The sequence below is a fragment of the Sciurus vulgaris genome, assembly GCF_902686455.1.
Source record: "Sciurus vulgaris genome assembly, chromosome: 11".
Classification (NCBI taxonomy): Eukaryota; Metazoa; Chordata; class Mammalia; order Rodentia; family Sciuridae; genus Sciurus; species Sciurus vulgaris.
In genome coordinates, this window is record NC_136472.1 from 110,573,475 (window position 1) to 110,598,625 (window position 25,151).

General features: G+C 38.6%; 1 protein-coding gene across 8 annotated transcripts in view; it reads right to left on the bottom strand.

The window, feature by feature from the left end:
* Positions 1 to 25,151, bottom strand: part of CADM1 (cell adhesion molecule 1) — a 316,950-nt gene that overhangs the window by 20,720 nt on the left and 271,079 nt on the right. For 3 of the 8 annotated variants that reach the window (XM_079104465.1, XM_079104464.1, XM_079104468.1), the window contains 4 exons: positions 20,855 to 20,954; positions 17,503 to 17,675; positions 12,920 to 13,003; positions 2,382 to 2,414 (listed from right to left, as the gene is read on the bottom strand). In XM_079104465.1, coding sequence (XP_078960591.1) covers positions 2,382 to 2,414; positions 12,920 to 13,003; positions 17,503 to 17,675; positions 20,855 to 20,954 — 390 coding nt within the window. Of the gene's footprint in view, positions 1 to 2,381; positions 2,415 to 2,441; positions 4,104 to 12,919; positions 13,004 to 17,502; positions 17,676 to 20,854; positions 20,955 to 25,151 lie in introns of those variants that run through there. The other 5 variants (XM_079104469.1, XM_079104466.1, XM_079104471.1 and 2 more) reach the window with 4 other exon arrangements.

Genomic DNA, 25,151 nt, shown 5'->3' on the forward strand with positions numbered 1-25,151 from the left:
TTATCCTGACAACTGACCTGGAAGATTCCTCCTCTTCCTGTCAAGTAAAATTTTAGATATTACTCTGCTTTTCATTAGAGCTTTTTGCCATGGGCTAGAAAGTACGCTGTTCAAAATAGTGGTTGGAGCTCTTTGTGCAGATGCTATGAGGATACCAGACAAGTTGAAGAATGTATTTGTGAATGCATTATACAGGAATCAGCCTGGATTATCTATCACTTCTCTATTCCTTTGCTGTTAAGGAGTTCAATCTAAAGTGTGTGTGTGTGTGTGTGTGTGTGTGTGTGTGTGTGTGTGGTTCAGTAAGGCTGTTTTTTCTATTTCCCCCCTAAATTTCATATGTAATGTTGGTCAAGAACATTGAGGTATCACTGGCTTGAATGTTGTCCCCAAACTAATAAGACAGTGGCTGCTTCTCACAGTACACACATAGGTCTATTTCTGGCCACAGGAAGTCTATAAAGTCCTAATCCAAGCATCTCTTTATCCTACAACAAAAAGAGACCACCTTCCCTTTTTTTTCAAAGAAGAGGGTCTAATTAAAAATAGTACCATAAAATCTGGATCAGGCCCCAAGTCCACTTTTCATTTTCCAGGCCAAGGGACAAATGTCATACTTTAAATATCTTGTCCAGGTCTTTAGGGATGAGTCCCCCCAAAACACAAGTACATGAATTTTATTAAAGGAACCTAGAAAATAGAACTCTGGAGCTTTAGGAGATAAATGATGATTATTTCTTCAAAGATCTCATAGAATTCAGGAATCTTATGGTTACATTTGACCCTGTAATTAATTACAGGAAGCTCAGAACTTAAAGTATCTTAAAAAGAATAGAACAAAATCTCTTGAACTACATTAAAATAACCTGAAAGCTCTGAGAATAATCGATAAAAGTCAGGAGGTGCTCAATTAATGATGAAACATACAAATAACTGAGCTTAATGGAGTGCAAAGCCTGAGATGTAGCAAGCACAATGGGGCACCACCTTAGCAAGCACAAGTTTTATACCTAATTGATTTCTCATGATTGTCAGTGTACCTGGCCACTTTAACTTATTTTATTAACTTGTCCCTTTGTACCAATGACAGGAAAGGGCAGAGTGAAGTGGGGGTGGGAGGGATCTGTCACTCCATTCCCAAGTTTGCTCAGCTCCCTCAGAATTACTCACTGAAGTCTAAACATGAAGGTGAGCTGCCAACCCTGACCACAGACTGATCTCTAAGGACAGGTCACATACTTTTTGCTTTGTGATTTCCAACTGGTAAGTTATCAAATATTGGTCTTTTTGAGGAAATTAGTCTGGGTTAGGAGATGTTATTCTAAGAGTTCAATTAACACTACAGGGTTGGCTGATCATCTCTTGTCATTGGAATGATAGATTTCCACTCTGTATAGCATGCAAAATGACTGAAGGAGGCCCTTTATCCAACGATTCCCTTGGATTCAATTATTAAAATTCAGCTCATTTTAAAACTAACATATTTCTCTAAGCACAATCTAGCCAGGGTTAGATTTGAGGTAAGTAATCAAGTAATATACAGATGAAACAATTCTCATTTTCTGATGGGAAAGACACAGGAAAGTTAATAGACTTATCCCAATCCAGTGAGCCATTGGTGAGATGCAGAGACATCATACTTCCTGATGTCCCTGTCTCAGCTTTACTCACTCGGGTTATAATCACTTTTTGGTTAAAAATGTTATTTTGCCTGCAGGGCACTCACACAGCAATGACTTTTTTTTAAAGTCCCAGTTAATGATGTTCAAATTGACATATATTATTATTCCCGGCTTGGAGATGTTTCCTGCCAAATGTAAGCATAAACTTAAATGAACACACAGAGATTTAGAGTGCATGAAATGGGGTGGGGGTCTGGAGTAAATACAAGTAGGAATATAATTAAATTCATGATCTTTCTAAAGAAGATCAAGGACCTTCCTCATTATCACTTCATGAATTTAAACAGAGATCTTCCTCCCTGATCTTCAATCTCAACTACTAAACCATGCAAATGACCCCTTTTTGAAATTTACCTGGGACTATGCAGAAAGCAACTGGGCCTATGATTCAGTGTTGCTAAGGCAAGTATCAGTGTTTTTAAAGTCCCATGCAAAGGGACCATGTATAACTGAAACTCCTGCCTTGCAGCCAGCCAGTGAGGAGGTGGCCTCATCTCAGATTGCAACCATTGGCTACTGAACTCACAACAGAAATGACAAGACTCGACATCCTTTCAAGCCTTAAGAAATTATAGTATATTTATGAGATCAGTCTACTTGGAACGTGAGTTCCCTTGAAGACTACATTTCTCTTTTTCCCAGCTTGCCTTGCCTCTCAGCAGCGCTGAGAAAGTAGATAAACAGGAATGTGATACCAACCGTGAACTGCTGGTTCTGTCGTCGCCGTTGTGTCTACAGACGGGAACAGAGGATTGGAGGAAGGGAGGAAACAGGAGGAACAGCATGCAAAAAAAGGGAAAATGGAAAAAAATGGAACAGATAATATATGAGCAAGCTTTCAAAGAACATCGCGTGACAAGCAATAATAAATGAAAAGCAAAAAGCATTTGAAGTGAGTTGCACTGTTTTAAGACATGCCTGGAGCTCAAAGCTGCGAGCCAGTGAGGAAAACAGTAAATTCTTTGGTTCTGGGGGTCTTGCCAGGACACATATATTTGCTCGTCCATAGTCAGGGGAACATGCAAAGTGACGAGAAACACCAGTGCAAACTCAGTGGCTGGTAGATGGCTCTTAACGCATCAAGGCTCAAGACTGCGACAGAAAAAAGCTCAGTCGGAAGCTGGTTAAACAATGGATTCATACATTCAAACATTGCCTTTGTTTTAACCCAACCCACCCGGGCACTTGGGCTTCTTGGCTGCCAATCAGGCATCGCTGAATCAATTGCACTTTTAGGATCCTTTCACTGTTCATGCTCAGATGTCTGCAGATGAATATGCAATACACAGGATCGAGTTTTCCATTCACTGTATTATTTCAGCAGAGCTTAGCTGGAAAGTTCAATTAACTGGGAGGCCATAGGAATGAACACGTTCAAGGTTTTCACAGATGAGTTTACACACACACACACACACACACACACACACACACACACACAACTAATCCACTCTTCATTTTTCCGTTCTTAATATGTTACAAGCCAAGAGCAGAGTCTTTCATGAAAAGACACAAGTCCACACACTCTGCCAAACACCACTTCTAATTATATGACATTCCAAAAATTTAAGTATCCAGCCATTCTTTTGTTTACAATTTAGAACCAAGTTCACAGTTGTGAGCTGCTGGGAGTTGTGTCTGGATTGAGACAGAGCAGTCAGTTTTTCACTGCTAGATGCATTTGCTGAGGAAGAAAATATGGCTTGTCTCTTCTTCCTCTTCTATTTCTGATGCTGTTCAAGTTTTCGCCTCCTTCTACCAGGCTTTTAAACCTGGCCTGCTGTACGGGCTCCTCTTCACAGGAAATTCCTCCAAAAGGCTCAAGGAATTTTCTCTTTATTTTTGGCTAGAGGGGAAGTGGGACAAATATCTAACAAAACGCATGACGACATTCTTTTTCCAGTCATTTTAACACCACTCCCTTAGCCAACTTCATTTCAATGTCAACCCGCATCTGGCCAAGATTTTATTTTCAATTCTCCAGCTCGAGCATGCGTCTTCCACGATTCTCTTTGGGCCGGGAAGGAATGGTGACACCGGGGCATGAGCTGGTCATTTCTAGTCAAAAACTGGTGGCTGAAGTGGGGGTTGTTGGTGAACTGTGAGAGTAGTTCCCTATTTTTTTCTCTAATGCAGCTATTTAGCTGGTGATTGTTTTTATGAGTTCTGGAGACGCCAAGAGATTTGGATTCGACACAGGCAATGTTTAAATGCACTGGAAAGTTGAACATAAGTTTTTTAGAGGGGTGTCAAATGAGCCTGGAGCTTCAGATTTATAAATAGGACACATGAATTCACACCGGCGTTCCCCTTCAGTTGGCATGCTTTCCTCAGGACCCTATACCATCAAAAATTAGAGCACTTCTAAGGAGCCAGAATTAACCAGAAGTCTGAGAGCCCAATGCAGCTTGATATAACTGAGAGCTGAATTTCTCGAGAATTGAGGAGGGAAAGAAAAACATAAAATATACCACATAAGAACACAATACTTACTTATAAGGCAAGTCTGTGTGCATAAAATAGCAGTAAGAAACAATACAGGAAATTGTACAGTTGAAACAACATTCTACACAACAAAGATGATACATCTAGTTGAAATATCCAAGTCCAGCATTAGTTTGAGGCACTTTAAACTTGAGGGGCAAGATCGAATACACATTTGTACAGAAACATTTATATGCATGTTAATACATTTTATGGGTAGGCATTGGCTCCTTTCCAAAATAGAGAAAAACTAAAAAAAATTTAACACTTTGGCCCATTACTTTTGTGGTGGTAGCACTTCTTATATGCTTTATTTTTTGTCAGGTGCACAATTAGTATAAAATGAAAGAAACAGGGTGGAATTAAAACCTCAGGGTTAGAAACTTCAAACATAATATCTGAGCATTAACCAATGACCCCAATTTACTGTCTTCCTGCATCACAACATTATGTCAGCTTCCTGATGAAATTAAACCAACTGAAGCTAGGCATAAACTCTTATGTGGGTACTAGAAAATAAATGAAAGCGAGTTCATAGTGCACCTTGCTTTCCCACTCTGGGGATGGGAAATCCATCAATTGCACCCAACAGAGAGGACAAAGGAAGTCAAGAAAGAAACATGTTCTAAAACAGTTAAGCAAACACATGTTCAAGTCAAACAACACAGTTTCTACAGCTAGAAAGGGCAAACCCATGGACAGCAATGGAGGAGACTGCAGAGGAAACAGGTTGGTTACAAGGTTTAGATCAAGAATGAAGGTGCATGTGAGCAGCCAGTGACTCTAGTTCTCTGAGAGCATCTGGTATAATACCACAACAGGGATCATTCCAAGGAAAGAATTAAGATTTTCTTTTTTTGTACTAGGGATAGAACCCAGGGGCACTTAACCACTGAGTCATCCCCAGTCCTTTTTATTTTTTATTTTGAGACAGGGTCTCGCTAAGTAGATGAGACTGGCTTTGAACTTGCAATCCTCTTGCCTCAACCTCCTCAGTTGCTAGGATCACAGGCATGTGCCACCAAGCCCAGCATAAGGAAAAATTCTTTAGAAATGACTTTGTGCTCCCTGCCGGAGAACACTTTGACAGAAGTTAATTCTCCTTCCTAATTGTATTATTACTTCATGCAGAAACCACAGACACCCTGGCTCTGAAGTGAGTACAGCTTTTCAAAGCAGGATTTATTAGGGTACCTTAATCACAAGGTGAAGTAATGTGCAAGACCGCCCCTCTGAATCAACTTGTGGGTTCACCATTTTGTCTAAGTGTAAGGGCAAAATGCAAACAGAATATATCCAATATAAGTTATAAATGCTATAATCAGCTTGAAAAATGAGAGTGTCTAATTGCCTTAACAAAGGCTTTTTTAAACCTCATTTTGTTGCTGCCTTAAAAAAATAATCGTTGAGCTAGGACCATAAAAAAATGGTCGCAAAAAGTTAAATTGGACTTACAGTGGTATCGGGTTATGAAATTAAAAGGGCTTAGGTGAGCTATTGTCTCTATTTTAATTTTAATTACAATGAGGGCAGATTTATTGTACATTTATTTTATATGGTCAACAAAAAAACCAATCCCCTGTTCTTGCAAACCCAGTTACGTGTGTATGGTCTTAATAGTCACTCCCTGGTTGTTTTATGAGTATAATCAAACGAGGTGTCCGAGGAAGGGCCCTGCACTGTTATTTGAAAGACACACATTTCACTAAATATTGACTTCTCTGCTCAGTCTCCTAGTCCTACAGTTGATGTGACCCTGTCTTGAACAAATGAAACATCACATGTATCTCACGTCACAGTAAGATATTTACAAAATGAAAAAACTCTGACAATGTGTGAGATTAGAGACACTAGCCATTTAACCAAGTAGCAAAGAAATTAAAAAAAAATTACTGCATGAGAGGCAGCTGGGCAATATTTAGTTGAAACAGTCATGTGTAAGCTCCACTGTGGCACATTCTAATCCTTTCATATGGATTCTCTCCAACTTAGAATTGTTCATTGAGTGTGACAGACTGGGGGTTTAAAACTAATCCATAAATTAGTCTGTGGTCTCAAACACAACGGGTGCCATAAATGAAAATGAAAATCCTAGAACAAAATTAAATTCACAACCTTAAATACTTTTTCTTCCCAGATTGATCTGTGGTGCTCCCGCTTTACAATGCACACATTCACTGTCAGGCTGCATTTTGGGGTGTGCGAGAACAGGGTGTACATTAAAAAAAGCACAGTGGAATAACCCAGAGAACACAATCTACTCGGAAGCAGAGCTTAATTGTAAGGAATTTAAATTCTCCCAATTTGATTGTCATAAGCTTAAATGAAAGCATACTAAGCAGTCAGACATATTTTAATACACTCTCCCCCAGTTTATTTTCTTAACTAAAGTCAATAAGGAGCCAATGGGTTTTCTTAATTGAATTCCCCTTCAGTTTGTGTTATAGAGGCACTTTAAATCGAGACACCAGGGCAGGCGAGGAATTCCCCTGACAATTTTATTTCATAGTTGTGCTGTGCTGGCCAACGTCTATTAAATATAGGTTTTTTGTTTTTGTTCTCTCTCTCTCTCTCTCTTCAACTTATTTGAAACCCATTGAAAGCAAAAATAAATGCTGGAAAATTAAACTTTGAAATTTGTTTTCTTACTGGTTTCCCATTTAATTTCCTTGCTATGTATGTTTTGCTTTAGTTAAACTCCCATTCCCTAGGGATAGGAGAAAGAGAGAGAACTAGAGCTAAAGGCCCAAACAAGAGAGCCACAATGAAGCTCTTTTATTTTTTAATGTCATCTATCCTTTGAGTGAAAAGATTGTGTGCCACCGAACAGCAGGAAGGGGAGTTGATTTTTTTTGTGTGTGTTTTGGTTTTTTTTGTTAAGCAATTTCAAGTTTTGTTAAAAGCTTCTTCAGAATTGTTCACTCTGTGCTGCTGTGCCCCAGAGATCTTTTCATTTGCAAACCAGATGTTCTACAGAATAATAGGAATCTGTATAGTGGTTTCATTTAACAAGGAAAACAATTCCTAAAGCATGGTGTGTGTCAATGTTGGGAGAAAGAGAGATGGAGGGAGGAAAACAGGTTGGGAGGAGAGGGTGTTGCAGGAGGGCAAGAGGGTGAGAGGGAGGAAGTTCTGCAAGTCTAGAAAATATCCATCTTGTGCCAGATACGGGAGGGCTGGGTCTTTTCTGCCAAAACCTTTTATTTCCTGCTACCAAGATAGCTGCAGGTATCATCTTGTAATCCTAAATTCTATTAGGGCACTGGGAGATACTGTATTCATGAAATTATTACTTATTTGAATTGTTGATAGACCTTTAGCAAGGAAACATGCCACTTCTCTATCTCTAGGATTATTTTTTAAATAAAGAGCATAAAATTTTGGAGATTATAATAGAAGCACTGGGAAAAAAAACTTCACCTCAATTCCCATCTCTAATTCCCTTTAAAAACTGAGGACTCTGATGACTTCCAATATTTGTCATATTCTAATTTCTTCCCAAACCTATATGGGTCAAAAGCTGGGTGGCTATGATGCTATTTGTAAGAGGTTTACAATCATTAGTCAAATAAAAATATGGACAGGATAGCATGAAAAAAAAAAAAAAATGGGCATGCACTTTTGATATAAAAATCTGAAAAGGTGGTTCATCAGGTAAAAGATAGTGCCCTAATAGCATTCTCAACACTAGGCTTACTGGCATATCAGTAACACTTGATAAGTATTCAATACATGATGAGTAGATCTCAGCTCTAGAAAAAAAGGCAAAGTGGTAAACATTCTAGGATGAAAGATGAATATTTCCTAGCAACGAAGGCTTCATCTATGCCTGGCACAAAAATAAATGCAAAATACACAAACACTGAAGATAGATGCTTGAAGTAACGTTAGACCTTCATTCTTAATTTCCAAAATGCTACCTTCTCTTACCCATGTTCTGCCCACTCTTTGATGGCACAGAGCAAAGTCCATTTCAACTGTGACGATTTCCTCAATCTTTTATGTACTTGCTGCCCGTACCACTGAATCACCTTGAATGCATAGTTCTCTTGAGTTCCAAATGTGTATAACGTTTTCTCTCAACATAGTAAGGGATTCAAGGAGTCTTTTGTCTGCACATATTTGGTGAATGCATGCCTAAATAGTAGACAGGCTTACACCCCTTGTACCATGCACATAACAGTAGCTCAGTAATAGGAATCACTAAGCTAAGACTCTGGGAAACAGACAGCTCTATGTGGAGCAAAGCTCTCTATTCTAATTTAGGCAGTTGTGGCATAGATTGTCAAGCACAGGTATATTTTTTTTCCTTTGTACTTAAGACACTGTGAACATGTGCTATGGTATGAAGTTTACCCATTTTGGCATATTCCACAAATATCACTGAAGGAGAAGGGCTGTATCCACCTTCTTTATTTATATGATCTAATCCATTTAAACATGAAAAAAGTTTATGATATCAGGCTGTGAAAGCCAAAATAATAACATGGACCTGGGGGTAAGAATCATTTCCTCCAAGATATATTGGATTTTGAGTGCTTTGACACCAATAGAAAAACCATGCTGTTTTCTTTTCCAAGAAACACAAAATACTTAATTGAATATGTACTTTAAAAAAACTCATTTAGAAATGACCTACTTCATTCTTATGAAAGGACTTTTTTAATGTGTTTTAGAATTTGGCCCTATAGCTATTCATTTCTTATTCTAAGGTGGTTTTAATTTTTTAATTTATGACAGTCACATGTAGAGTGTGACCTACAGGTTGAAATTCTCCTGGCCTGAATTTTATATTTAACTGCTAAGGGTATTTATGACTCAGTGCTGAGTCCTTTCTATGGTACTCATCAAGCATCTAACTCAGGATACAACCAGGCAGGAGCAATACAATATCTAAAGTCACCAAGGAGGGAAAAACAAAATGTTTTCCTAAGGTGAGGACAGGAAGAAGCTTGACCCAGCTGGGAGCTAGGTACTAAAGTTATCACCAAACACAGACACAGATAATTTCATGAACGTATAGTACACAAAGTCAACAACTGTGAAGGTTAAAGCAAAATGAAACAACTTAAATTTATGCAGTTTGCTCTCTCATATTATAGCATATATCTTCACAGAATAAGATGAAAGAGACCACATAGACAAACTGACATGATTTTAAAAAAAAAGAAAGAAAGAAAAGAATGGAAGCTTCCAAAAGCAATAGTTGAACTGAAACAGAACATGCTGTATATGAAAGATAACAGAAACCCCAAGGAATCTCATGGCAAATCACAATAAGGCTCTCAATGCCTTTTAATCCTATCCTAGTCCCCAAATTGTTTTAAGAAATTCTAAAGGTAAGAATGGTTTACAAGTTATAAAGCCATAAATATATTGATACAGCAAACTGACACTGACTATTCCTTTTGGTACTTGACAAACTGTAAAAATTTCTCCCCAGGAAGGTGTGCCTTCACAGAGAAGTCACCAGACCTGCTTCGAGCAGGGTGGATAGGATGTAGGACCCCCTCCCCCCTGCCCCTCCTCCTCACATCGATGAGGTCTATGATTCTGAGGGGGGAAAGTAGAGTCATCCATTCAAAGTAGAGCAGCTATCCATTTGTTAGGCTTATAATTCCTCTCTTTCAAGGGTCTCCAGGATGAAGCTTAAACATGTTTTAAGCAAGTCAGGTGACTTGAAACAGAGCAACAGCCAGCCTCCCTAACAAGGGGAACAATTTGATTATCCTGGTTATGGGAGATAAAAGATAGCACTGGAACACTTCCTTTCCAAGAAATCAGAAATCAACTATGACCCTTCAAGTTTAAAAATATTTTTTTCTATTGAATTTGTATATATTTTCTGGTAATGACACTCTGACCTGGGGAACAGGTTTCAGTTATTGCATTTGACTGGGAGAAAGGAAACAGATGACTGTGGGCCCTTTTTTTTTAAGTTCTAGTTTTATGTTACTGTCACTGGATTTGGCTGTTGAAGCTTTTAAGGCTAATGGTGGCTGTAATGTACCAAACAGGGCAGGAAAGAAGAGGAGTGGAAATTAATTCAGATATCCATTTGTCAGGATTCAGTCTGGAAGATTTTTTTAGGAACCAATCTAAATCTAGGGGATAGCCTGGACCTTTAAAATGGGACACAGAATCATTCAACTCCATAACCTTTAATCTGTTTGGAGAAAGGAGTAAATGTTAAATTCTACAAGTATACTTTCTGGGCAAGATAAATATATATAAGACTGCTTGTTAAGACATAGTAAGCCTGTAAGATCACATTCGTTAAAGCAGCAGGTTCCACAATGTTGTTTTATAGTAGCAATTTTAGCTTAACTATTCTTGGGCGTGCCAGTAAGAATGTGGGCATTCATTACCACAAATGCATTTGGTGTGCAGAGAGAATCCAAACGCCACCATGGAGAAGCTAAAATGTATCTATGAGATCATCTTACATTACCTTGAGCTGGGAGGCCAGCCATAGAGGGCCTATTAAAGGTACACCTTTGATGTGAACAGATATATAGCATTGTTTATTTTCAAAATTTCCTCTTAAATGGAGTCTCCACAGCCACAACTGTGGTAAAAGTGAGTTGTAGATGTTTGAGGACTCAAGATTCACTTTGGTCTCAAGTGAACTGAAGGGACTTGCTGAGATTGACTGTGGTGGGGGGAGGGGTTCAGGAATATGATCAATCATAAAAAAAAAAGAAAAAAAAAAACAAAAAACAAAAAAAAACAGCCTAAGCAAGTGAAAAGGCCAGCCACAAATGGAAAGTGTTTGATACACAGTGTGAATAAAACCTTGACTGCCTCAAGATGTAAATGTGGACACTCTGGAATCTTCTGCCATGAGAAGTAGCAAGAGCTGGGTCATACCTGGGCAGCTTCTAAAAAGACAAAACAGATCACTGACAGGCTGTTTTTCAGGATTGACATAAGCAGGACAATGGAGAATTAGGAGATGTCATTTATATTGACATCCAAAGGGTCTTTCACTGGAAACTTGAAAGTAAGGAGAACACAAGATACATAAGAGAAATCCTATCTGGTGATAAACTAGTTCTGGGCTGGGGCTGTAGCTCAGTGAGAGGATGCTTGCCTAGCTTATGTGAAGCCCTGGGTTTCATTCCCAGTACTATGGAGTGAAAAAAAAAAAAAAATCTAAGTATGAAAAGTTGACAGCATGGTTGCTCTGGAAGTTCAAGTTAGGAAGAAGCATCTTTGACATGCTTATGAATGACATAGAAAATGTGGGGAATCGATTCACCACACTAATAAACCCAGTTCACTTTAGAAGCAGAAGGAGCTAACAGAGCTAAAGCAGGAACACACACGGACAAGAATTAGGAAGCAAATTCTCTAGATGGAGCTGCATTGAGAGTGACACAAAAACCAATTGATGGATTTTCAGAAGATTTTAAATTAAGTGCAGGCACTAATGGTGTTATGACCAATATTTAGAAAAATTTTCAGTAGTGGCTGATTTAAGGCTTCTCTTTGTTCCACTGTAATAGGTGAAGAAACTGAGATTTGGACATCTCTTGTTATATTTCATCAACTGATGAGGCCTCCTTTTTTACTGAGCACTTTGCATTTTGTCAACTATCTCACTAGCTCCTGTGAAAATGGAAAATGTCTCCAGAAAGCCACTGTAACCCTTGAGGCAATCCTTTAGGATAGCTGCCATGTCTTGGGTGCTAAAGAGGAGCCGAACATGAAGAGTGACGAGTGAGATACTCAGTGTGTATAAAGAAGTTCAGTGACAGGAAGAAGAGCAGAGCACGTGACTCAGACCCTATAGTCTCTGCAGATAATAGATTGAAGTGGAGAAGTTACTTTGTCAAGAGATTTCGTTTTCCCTCTCATGGAAAAACTACTTTGACACGTTTCTGGGGTGGGTACCCATACACAGTAGTTGGGGAAGGTGGTAGCTAAGGAAATTTGCATGTTGAGTTGACCTGGTGCAACCATCAGCTTTCCTACCTTGGTAGGCACAAGACACTCCGTGGTGTCCAGACAAGCAGGACCAAGCAATATGAGAGCCCCTGGAGAGCAGGAAGGGGAGGGCGGTCACATCACCTCCCTCTATGACAGTTAGAAATGAGAGGTAGTGAAACTCATTTTGAAAAAGAGTTTTCAGAGAGTTGGAAGAGAAAAAGCCACTGCAGCTGCCTCTCCACCCCTCCACATGTAACTGAGGGCAGGGAGGGGCATGTGAGCGCTAGGCATGGAAAAGACAGGGACTCCCTCTGATCTGTGACTGCCGAGGCAACGTGAGTAGGCAGCAGCACTGCTAGAACAGGGAGGTTAACTGTGCACTTAGTAGCTCAGTCCAGAAGCATGGTAAAGTGAGGTGTGCAGATTTTCTTCATGTGGGTTAAGATGAAATTAGGACAAGAACACAATCCACAGCCACAATACTTACCATTTCATCAATCGTGGCTAAGTAGAAGCTATCAGCATGTTCTCTAGAAGCCAGGCTGCCATTTTCCTAGAGTTTTGCTTTGAGCAGTGTTGCTTAAAAAAGAATTCCCTTATGCATAAGTTGTAAAATATCTGATCTACTATCAAATGCTTGAATGTTAAGGATTTTCCAAGTTATGATTCAATTTAAGAATATAGTATGTAATGTTCTTGGAGTTCCGAAATAAAGGAACAGTTAAATTCCAAGGACTTACAGGGAACGTTTAGGCTTCTTTTTACGCATACCAGAAAGACAATATACATTCAGGACATTTTCAATGGTAATGAAGGTACCATACCTGTGATGATGGTAAGGATGGTGGTGGTGGTGGTGGTGGTGGTGGTGGTGGTTGTTGTGGGAGGAGGGATAGTTGTGGGGGGATCTGGATAAAAAAAAAAAGGAAAATCAAACCCACAATGCTGAACACAACAATGATCAGTAATGACAAAACAAAGGCATGAAGACATTGAGATGTTTGTTTGATGACTTCCCCCTTTAAAACCAAAAGTTCTTTCCCCTCAAAGATTTAGGTCTTGTAATTATATCCCAAAGCTTTGCTGGAAGAGCTGAGAAGAAAAGAAAAGAGATTTCTTATTAATGAAGTTAATTAGGGATGAGGAGACGTGAAATAGAGAAGTGAGGAAAAATCTAAACACTTGACCCCACACCAGATCTTAAGGTGAGGCTGAGATCAACTCAGCTCTGCAAGGGGACAATGGCTGTCATTTTGCTCATGCTTCCACAGATGGGAGGGAAGAGGAGGAGAAGGTGGTGTTCTATTTAAAGGGCTCCTATCAGCCAAGGATGAATCTGCCCTGCACACTTGCTCTCTACAACGGCTAACTTCATTATTCTCCATCAATACATCCCAGCAGGAAGTAAAACTACTTCTACACTCGTAATAAATACAAAGAAGAGAGAATGTCACCACTAAATATCAAGTTCCAGGCATGTGAGATTTTACTGAGATTTTATTTTTCAAAAGTCAATAAATTTTACTACTTATAAATATTAATAAGGTGCTTTTGCTCACGTTAAAAGCTTGACCTAAGTGGACTACAATGATAAAACTGAAAGAACATTTTCTATCTCGTAAACAAGAGAGCTAAATATAAATGAGGTTTGACCCTCAAAGCCAGGAACCCGATAGGGAACCCTGTCTGATATTTGATATACTGTATATCTTTCTATCATCTCAAAAACTATTTGGGGATAAGGGAAGGGCAAATATGAAAGAGAAAAAAATTCTAAGCCTAAATGATCAAACTGAATGTGTTAAATTGTCAGCAAGACTTTGAACTAAGCAATCATTCTGCTATAATAGAGCATAAGACGATGTGAAGGCTTTTGATTTTAAATTTTATCTAAAGCACGTCAACTCTTTCTCCCTGACACATCTGGTGTCCTTTTATCTTCAAGTGAGCTCTCGGATTGTCTAATTAATACATCAAAACTTTAATTATATATTGCACCTTTCCTGGGTTTGGCACAACTTCCTGAAAGTTTATGAAACCACTATTTTGGTGCTTGGTTGCAAGGTCTGCATAAAATGATTTCTGCCATTGATCAATAATCCAAGGTTTTAATTTTCCTCACAAACTGCTTCTGTCACACAAATATACTTGTAGGAATTTGATAAGAAGAATCAACAACAAATGGTTCTGTTTTATGGAAGACTTTGCTCCTTGAAGTCGGGGATACAAGCATATTAAACTATTGTTTAATGCAGTCTCACGAGTCTAAAAAGGATTCCATTAAAAAAAAAACTCATTCTCCTTCAAGAAGTAGAGATGATTAAATTAGTGATTTTGAACTACTTTTTAAAAAGAACAGAATGTGAAATACTGTAATTCAGGCAGTATGTTTAGTCTTGCTCATGCACTTTTGATGGTGGCCACAGGTGGGGAAGCATTTGCAACACGGCAACAAACTTGCAGGCTCCTATACCTGGTGCAGGTACAATGCAGAGAGGGATGAACAGAGAGAGTCCAGTGACCTCAGAGACCAGCACTGCAGACATCATGCTCTTTCCAATATACAACTAAATTATGTCCACAGGGATGTCTCCTATCATGCGGACAGTTAATATGGTTTTTGTGCATTGCTTCAATTACAGTATTATCACTGAAAAGGAATATGTGTCCCTGGAAGATGTCCCCTGATGTACTACTATACCATTTCTACACCTAGGTCTAAAAGTATTGGCACAAAGTGAGTAATGTATAGAATACAATAAAAATAGATTTGAATGTGATTTAAAAATATGATTATGAACAAAGAGGTAGACAAGACTAACAAGGGCAAAGACTTCAGAGAACGGTCACCAATCCCTCTCATTTTGAGAAGTCAGATGCTCATTTTGAGAAGTCAGATGCTTTTGATTATCTTCATCACTACTGGGGCAATTGCTGTCCTTCCCATCTAGCTCAAGAAACCTGAATGAATTAGATTTCATGAACAGGCTAAACCTCCTTGCTTAGATCATTTCTAGAAATAAGAACAATGTGAGGTCACTATTTAAGAAATGACCAAAAGAATAAAATCAATTGGAGTTCACGCACTAACCAGTTCAGTTCTTCAGGTGTAGAAGTTACTTTCAGAGGATTAAACATTTTAGAGCCATATCAACTTTTAATTTATAAACTTCAAAAATTGTTGGAGTAGTATGATAAATTAGTGGGTAGAAAGAAAATCTACCTACTATCTTCCCAAATTGCTAAGATGCTTTATTAATAGACTATGAATCCCTCAAGTTGATATTTAGCCTGTCTATTGCAGATCTATCAAATCCCTAGACAAGGATACATGGACCATCTTGCATTAGGGAGATACAGGTATGCAGATATATTTGTCTAAACAGGTGGATTCCTGTATTTCTTGGTGTTCTAATAATGCACTGTGGTCCAGGGGGTTAATTCCAAAAGGATAATCTTATATTGGGGGGAAATGTTCTACTGGAAAGCAGTAAGAATAAGGAGATTTATAAAGAAAGACAAACTTTGCTGTGGACTCTGAAGTCATAATATTGTGGCTCTAAAATATGTGTGATAACCTTGTGGACTCTGGCAAAGTTAAATTATCTTTCTAAGCTTCATTTTATCATCTGTAAAGCGGGATAACAATTATGCTTTCCTCCTGGTATTATTGTGGAGATTAGATGAGATCATGTATGTAAAATTGTCACTGGAGGTCACAGAATGAAGTGAAAACCCAATGCACACTAGTTATAAACTACTATCCAAAATTATTCAAATATGTCTGTCCTTCATATCCTCAGAATGCTTCTTGTCTTGAGATGTAGGAACGGTAGGTACAATAAATCAAAACAATTTTTCCAGATAAGTTAGTCTTCTGAAACAGAAAAGCATGTAACAAATAGGGGGTAATTTGTCACCACTTTTTAAAATCTGCAATTCACAAAAAGAGCTGGGTTGAGAGTCTCTGTAAACCTGGGCAGCAGCAATGTAGGAGACTCCCATGAGGCTCAGACCCTGGGTTGAAGGGGTCACATGTGAAAGCAAAGGGAGGATTTTATCTTCCACCCCTGCTGAACAATCTGAGGAACTGAGGTGGCTCTGCATGTCACCAGCTGCAAAGGTGGCATGCTTTGCCCCCTTCTCACCTGAAAGAAGAGCTGTTCCCTTCACATGGCTCTCTTTAACCACTAGGGAGAATTAATGCTACCCTATGGGGCCACTGACAACATGGGATGGTGTACAAAGAAAACATACTGCAAAAGTCTACAAATAAGGTGACTAGACATGATCTTTTAATTTTGCATTATGCAAGGGAAAAAAAACTCAGGTACAAACTGAGGATTATATTTTAATATCCAGGTAGATATGGTGTAAAGCAAACTTCTATTTGATTAAGAGTGCCAATCCTATTTTCTTCAGAAGGAAGTGCCCAGCTTCTAAGATATTAGGGTATAAATATTCCATATGTATAATTTATGTGTGTGTCTATGCAAATATTCACATATACTTATACTTGGGATTATTTACACTGCTAATATGAAGAAAGAAATACACCTCCCATATTCAAATATTTATGACATTGAAATTTTGATGCCTCTGGTTACTCATTCTCTGTCAGGTCAGTTCATGACTACTTTTCTTAGTGTAAAACTAAAGACTTCAACTGGACAGAAGACACAATTTGAGGGTGTATGCTCCACTAAATAGAGAATATTTGCTATATACAAAATGAATAATATGATATAAATGAGAAATGCCTGGCACATAGTTGATCAGTAAATATTTGTTGGATTAGAGGATGAAATTCATGATAATATGCTTTAATAACTCTGCAAAAAGATATTAGTTAAGAAAACAAACATTAAAAAAAAGGCATTTGCATCCAAAGCAATTGCTATAGGTGGTCTATATGCTAACAGAACCTTGTATTCATTCCATGTATTTACTGGCTTGCAACATCTTCTGGAATTTAATAGGTTTATACTGAAAATAGGATAGTTCTGCTCATCAAAGCAGGAGAAAGGCTAGCCCAGGCATCACAGGAAAAACACCAGTGGGAATAAACTTTCTGAGTTGAAAGCCACTAATTGGTAAGGTTGAATTTTTCAGTCATTACTTCTAACATAATCTCCATGGCTTGTGCCTGAGGACACAGCTTTCCTACTCAGCATGACCAGAGACTGTGATCTAGTGGGAAATCCCCAGGATCATAGGGAGAGAAGAAAAGTCACTGCCGACCCAGGTGGAGACACTGGGGTCCACCTCAGGCCAGGCTTCTTTAAGTTCTTGAAGGAAACCAAGTGGTTTTTGGTCTTCAACTTGACCAAACGCGTTGGGAGTGAATCCTAAGTAGCAGCTACATGTGTATGAGTCTAGTAGAAGAGTGTTTTATCTTCTCACGTACCGTATACATACAGCATATAATCCGAATGAGCTTTCCCCACTATGTTTGAAGCTTCACAGCGGTATGTACCATTATCTGTTTTGTTTAGGTTATTGATGAACAGGTTGGGCCCAGACAGGACAGCGTGTTGAGGCATTTCATCATCGACTCTCACCCAATTTACCATCACAGGCCTGCAGAGAAAAAGGAAGAAAGACAAGCCATGTTATTATTTCCTATTAAGATACCTGCATCAAACTTATCATCCACACATGAAATGAATCACATGCAGGGCGACACAATTAAATATCACCTACTGGAGATATTTTAAGTTCACAGAACTATAACCATGAAGTCTCCAAAAACTGGTATGAAATATAATTTTTCTTTTTTAAAAAACATGATCAGGTGTTGAAAGTTTTTCAATGGACACAAGCAGGAATCTCATTATTCCCAGTTCACCTTCAACACGTCCGCAAATAAAGCAGTGTGCCCTACTTTTGTGTCCTGCTGTGTGGTTTCACACCAATTTAAGCAGGACAGAGCTTACCCATGGTTAATCATCTCATTAATTAGGAAAAAAAAAATCAAGTCCAAGACTGGTGATATATGCATTAAATATGATGGTTAGTAAGATGCTTGCTTGCTTGCTCAGAAGTTCCTTGTGATGTTTAAGTGGATTTTGAGGAATGGATTTTTACATTTGAATAGCACTTTCTTCTGGCCTCTGTTTCAGGAAAGATGCAATCATTTCCTCTCCCTTTAACTGCTCTCCACAACCTTCCATTCCTCACCAAAGATGCTATCTGAACCCCTCGTCCACCTTGTCCTTGGCCAGCAATTGTCTTTCTTTACTAGCTCTCACAGGCTCACATATTGCTAGACTTTTCCCCATGTATGCACCTGCAGTCCTCCAGGCTGAAGATAGGGCTCTCAGGTTAATCACCGCAGAGCACATCTACACATGCATTCCTTAGGTACAAGGAAACTTGCTCATCAAAGACAAGCCTGTTTCAGTGACTTCGAGTACCACACTTGTATCCATTAGGAAAAAGTAAATTTCACAAGATGTTCCAGAGCCAAAAATGAATTCGCTTAAACTCACTGAATTTGAAAGTTCTGTTCAAGATGACTCCTTCAACTGCCTATGAAATTAAAGGCACGTCTAAAAGTGTCCCCGAAAACTTCCATATTCTGTGTGTGTGTGTGTGTGTGTGTATGTGTGTGTGTGCATGCATGTGCGGAGGTGGGGGTGGAACTGAGGATCTTGAGCATGCTCTACCATGCAAGTGCTCTACCATTGAGCTAGACCCCTGGCCACAAACTTTAATGTTAAAGGAAGGACAAAAGAGATTCAAGTGCAGAAGTAACTTCCTTTCAGTTCCTGTGGCTACCTCTAGGAGCAGTGACAAGAGTCCCATGCTTAATGATGAACGGATACTCAAGTTAGCCCTGTCAAGTAGCATTCCAATTTTCAAATGGGATGTGAAGTTACAATTTTTCTTTAATTACACATGGGTTTGTCATCACAACCCAGTAAATTATTTAAAAATTAGTACTGCATATGTCCTGCTTGTAGGCAATGGCAAATGGGGCTGCCTGGCAATCAGACCTAATGTCCTGCTGCTTGACAGCTGAAACAATCAGTGGGGGTAAGTGCCGAGAATATTCACAACATTTAATGGCAAGTTAAATTACCATTTTTATTGTATGCAATTTCTTGAGAAAATAAATAGGTAATATGCTAGAAGGGATAGCAGCAGAGTAATGCGTGCTTGCTCACACAACCATACACCCGTTCCTATTTGAGAGGAACAAACAAATACCCTCTCTGGCATAAATGTCCTGAAGGAAACATGTAATTTACTGTCCCTGTGGCACATTCAATTGAACGCAGTACCTTCTTCAGAGGAAAAAATACAGAAACAAAATATAGGTTAGCAAGCCATATACTGTAAATGTGGTTAATGCAGCTGAATATAGGTATTGTGAGTGGCAAGAGGCCTCTGAGATTTTTTTCCCTTCCACTGGATTGTTCTGGAGGCAAGGTAAGCTGCTAATTAGGGCATAATTCTGTTTACAAAACATAAGATGAATTTTTTGCAGAGCTCAAAAGAAAAAGAGGGTTAGACAGAAGCTGAAGGTATTCAGAATCAAATAACTTAGGAATGTCAGAGGAAAGGCAAAATAAAACCAAGACCACTTTCCACCTCTTACAGGTCATCTTTAAAACTCTAGGTGGTTAGACAGAGGGAAGGGTACTGTAGCCCATGCAGAGGAAGCACAGAAATAAGGAGGGCAGAAATGAGAAGAAAGAACTGACTGTGGCCACCTTCCCCTTTGGCTCTCTAGGCTCTTGGCATAGGCTATTCGTTAACTACCAGGGGAAGAATTCTTTCCAAAGATATTTGGGGAAGCTTGTTATGCATGTGTTAAGCTCTTTATATGAAAACTGTGATAATCCTGGTTAGGAAAACCCTTGTGTGTTTGGGGTGGGGGAAATCACACCAAAGGGACAGCAGAGGGAGCTCAATGCTGTTTTTTTGTTGGGTAAAAAATCTTTTGTAAAGATTGAGTGCTCTTAATTCCAACATTGACCAGTTCTGCTTCCTGATTCCAGGGATTGTTCTCCCCCCGACCCCCAAGAAACAGTTAAAAACAATTTAAAGTGGTACTGTCTCGTGGCTTTTTTTTTTTTTTTTTGTCCATGTTAGTGATTTATGTAGTTTCTCTAATTCACTTTAGATCATTTCACATGGGTAAGTAAAGTAGCTCCTTTATACTTTCAATAAAATGAGTCTCGTCTCAGTCAATTCTTTCTCTCTAAAGTATGTTCTCCTTAAGGAAAGTTCTTGAATCTTTCCTTACTATCAAAAATATTTCTCACAGTCAAGAATGATACTTTTCTCTGAGGGAAGGAGATGTAAAATTAAAGGCAGGTCAAATTTGTTTGCCTTCAGTTGGCCCTAAACACAGCATTTAATTTGAGTCAGAAAACCATCTTTCTAGCAGCTTAGACATTAATATAGTAAGTAGCAGATATATCATTAGATTGTGGGCACACTAAAAATTTATTAGGATTATTTTGTGTGTGTGAGAGAGAAAATAGTCCTGACAATCATGTTGATGATAATAAAATAGAATTAGCTAAGATTTCAATTTTAGCTGGCATTTAATTTTTCTCCCAATCCTGACCATTAGGAACCACAGATATTTATTTCCCTCTCATTGAGTATTCGTTAGTTTCTAAAAAAAATCTTCTATCCTTTACAGCAGGAGACAGGTGACAGGCCAATGAGTTGTGAATGCACATCTCTGTGTTGTGACATTTACTGCTCATGACCCTCTGCCAACCTTGGCCTTCACAACTTACTGGGGCTTCCCGATGGCTTCACATGTTAACTCAAGCGCGTCCCCTTCCCGGGTTAGGCCTTGTAGAGGATAAGTCATCTGAATATGCACTTGAGGCTTATCTGTGTGACAACAACACAAAGTATAATGTTTAGCAAATGATATCATCCGAGAAAAAAAAAAAAAAAAAATCAGACTTGCATGCTGCCACAAACCCCACACTACCAGCACTTACTCTCTCCCCACCCGCACGCCTTCAGTAACATCCTTCTAATTAGTTAGTAATCCTGGCATTTGCTCAAATTAAATTGACTAATAACTCTAAGGAGTGAACCGCAAATAGATAAGAGATTCATAAGCCAACTGCGCCACATCAAACATTTCCTGTGAAATACATTTTGTTACATTGAAGTTTATCTCTAAACTCACTCAAGCTAAAGGAAACTCATTTGCCTTCATGCTGAGGTGAAGCCACAGATATTTGTGGTGCTCAGAATTGATACATTTTACCATATATCATATATTACTATGTGACAATATGTTGTGACACTGCATATTAATAAGTTTGCCTCTTCTATGCACTTGTTTTCAAATGGGAAAGGCAGAAGTTCTGAATTCTACTCAAATGGCTTTAAGAAGAAAAGAAGTGGGAGGTTTTGGTGGTCCCCAATAAAATGCTGACATCTCAGTATAAACCTGGAAGAAGAAAGGAAACTGACATTTACTCAGAGTCTATCATAGGAACCATCATTGGTAGTGGAATAAGTCCAGTTTTAGAGGTCAGAATTCCATACCCACAGAATGAAGTAGCTAGTCCAAGGTCATAGAAATAACCTAAGGAGAGAGCCCCATGGAATGTATATTGGGGCAGACTTTGGATTCACAATTACATTTCCTAATGGCAATTCAGGATGTGATTTAAGTATTCTTGTTTCCACAAGCTACTTAAAACTGTGCTTAGAGCTGTGCCCCGTGGTGTACACCTGTAATCCCAGCAACTCTGAGGCTGAGGTGGGAGGATCACAAGTTTGAGGCCAGCCTCAGCAACTGAGCAAAACATCGCCTCAAAATAAAAATTTAAAAAGCTGCAGATGTAGCTCAACAGTAAAGTGTCCTGGGTTCAATCTCCAGTCCCCAGTACCATTAAAAAACAAAAAAAGCCAAATAAACAAAAAAGCCTGAACTTGTGAGTGTGTAATGGTATGGATATGAGAAATGAATGATGGGTGGTGTAGGGAATGGAGAGGAAAGCTGAAGATATTAGAATTAATATGGACAGACATATAACTACATCAGAAATAAAACCTGAATGGAATCACTTTTTTCTCTGCTGAACTAACAAGCTACTAATCCCTAAATAAGTTTTCTCATTTAATTCTGTGGCTCTGTAAATGTATATTTTTGGAAATGTACCCAAGAGTAATAAGTGTGAGAGGGCAAGACAGCAGTTGGCTGAAAGGTCAAAACAATTACCATAGTTTTACTTTCTCAGACAATCACACCCCCTAAACAACAGCCCCTTGGCCTTTTACAAGCAGTGGTGAACTCATTAACATTCATCCTATGGAATAAGGGAGAAGATGGAAATATGGTTGGGCTCAACCAATTTCACCCTGTATAAGCACACAAGGAGGTTCTCTCTAGCCATGGCTGCTTCTGAATGCATTTTTATAGTCTTGTTTCTATCACAGATCTTTCCTGTCTCTGAAAAGCATGTGGCATTCAAGTCCTTTTAAGAGAGCCCCCTCATACAACCACTAATGCACACTGCACACTAGATTGGTATACCTTCTGAGAAGCTACATCACTTGCCAGAGAACATCAAGCTGACGAGTCCAAAAGCTCCAGCAAGTAACAAAGTTTTTGTCTTGCACTTGTTGGCAAAGGAAATGTTTAAGAGCAAAATGGCAAGGTTGTTTCAGATACTGATAACTAGGTTTGGAAGGCTGTCATTAAAGAAAGGCAGAAATACTCACGAAGGATAAATGGCATGACCCTGAACTAGCACTGAATGCTGGGCTGAAGCCAGAACTCCAGGGCACCAGTCTTTAGACCACATCTTTGGCTAAACACAACCACAAGATGACATATGTAGGTCTATTTTTGGTGCGATACCCTTCACCCCGTCCCCCTTACCACACTGCCACTTGGTGAAGTCCATTTTTAAAAAGATACAACAAAAATTAATAGACCAGTGGGATTATATACCATGTATAGCCAGAAAAATGAGAAATTATACTCCATTATATATGATGTATCAAAGTGCATTCTACTGACATGTATAACTAATTAAAACAAATTAAAAATTAAATACAAAATGAAAATAAATACATTTTAAAAAAAATTAATGGGAGAAGATTATGACAGTCAACACTGATAACTCAAGAGCAGCTACCTAACAGTTCATACTTAGAACAGTGGTGCTATGGAGTTTCTGGTTAGGAGACCTCTGTCATTTTTTCCCATGAAACATTCTAGGCAAGGCTAAATTTAGAGCTCAAAATTTGGGTTGAAATGTAACATTTGCTTATAGGTTAATCTACGATCCACAAAAGGGCTACATTTTTCATGCATTGCTAACTTAGGATCATTAATTAAGGAGAAATGGAATGCATTCTGGCCTATGAGGGAAGTTTCCATTGGGTTGTCTCCCCCTTCATCTAATTTACAAGCAAACAGAAAGGGTATATTTTTCAGTACAGTGCACTAAGGGTTTTACATGCTCAACTTCCATTAATAATAAAGAGAATGCTGAAAAATCTAATCTGCCCTGCCTCTTCAGTATCACTGAGTTTGTTTTAGTTAAATGCTTTTTTATGTTCCTAATGAGCTGTTTACCAGTTGTCAATTACACACATAAATCAGGAAAAACAAGCTAAGAATTTGCTATACCTGGAATTCATATATATATATCAAATCATATGTTAAGCCACAGAAAATACACCTTCAGATAACTGATTTTCCCAGTGTACTTTTTAGGCTTGTGGACCAACATCTACCATGTGCTTATAGGTACATCTGCCAGTTACCTTAATAGTTGACTGAAAAGATAAACATTAATCTTGCTAGTATTATACAGGAGAATGTCCCCCTCCATTGATATATGCAGTATTTATGGGCATATTATTTGACCATGGGCAGCTGAGCTCTCTTCACACACTGTGAACCAAATAGACGCTCTGTGAACCACCATCTATCTGCCCCTGGGTGATGAAAACTTAAAAACAAATCCTATTTCCTTTCCTTTGTTCTGAAAGAGGAACTGAAGTATTTTCAACAGGTGGAACAGAAACCTTGGGATTCCAGACACCTCTAGGACTCAGGGATGTTAGATTTTCCCAGGAAGAAGATCCTGACTGCAATATAAGTATGTCAAAATATCGAACAATCCAGATGGCTGATGGAGTCGCCCAGAGCTCATCATTTATATTTTAATTATGTTCATAAATCAAATGTTATAACCCAACCAAATCTTTTCTGAAACAGAACCAGACTCCAAGATTTATTTTTAAGTAATGAGGTAAAGCCTAGTACATTTTCTGGGGGATCATTTTACACCTCGGTTGGTGTTGTAAGGCACAAGGCTAAAAGCCAGATGACACTTTCTACCCAAGTGCAATAACTGTCCAGAAATGTATCACTCAGAATGGTTTAATGTCATTATAAAATGGAACTGCTATATAAAAATAAGAAAAATAGTTAGGTCTGTGCACTTAAGGAACATTATAGTTATAGAGATGGCATCACCAACAGCCAATCAATTAGGTCGAGGGATCTGAGGTTTTCATAATACACTGTAATTTTTTTAAAACCCTATAAAAGACACTTAGCAAGACTGCTACAGCAGACAAAATTTGTTCATTAGTCAAAGTTGCACAGAGGGTTAAATACCAGGAGGCTTTAGGTCACAGTACAGTAGCAACCAATTAAAAAAATAATATTAGAAAGACATTCTGATTTGATGAGACTTTCTTTAAATGTACTTTGCTCTCTCTATAAAGGGGAAAAATATAAAAGGAAACTCTTAAAGAGGTTAGAATGGCTTGCTGGCAGATTACAATTGATTTCATGCCAGTCTGACCTTGCACCACACTCTGTGATCTTTTCAGAAGATGAAACCTAAGATTCTGTAACCTGTATTTCAATTTCCTATGTAAATGAAAAAGCATAGTCTTCTCTCTGGTGCCAGCACTACCAACATATCAGTCTTTGAATTTTTTGTTGTTGTTTAAAAAAAAAAAAAAAAGGTATTTTGCAGTTTCCTTTTGCCAGGGATGTTACACTTCCCATGTGGAAGAGAAGAGAGCTTAGGCAAGGGG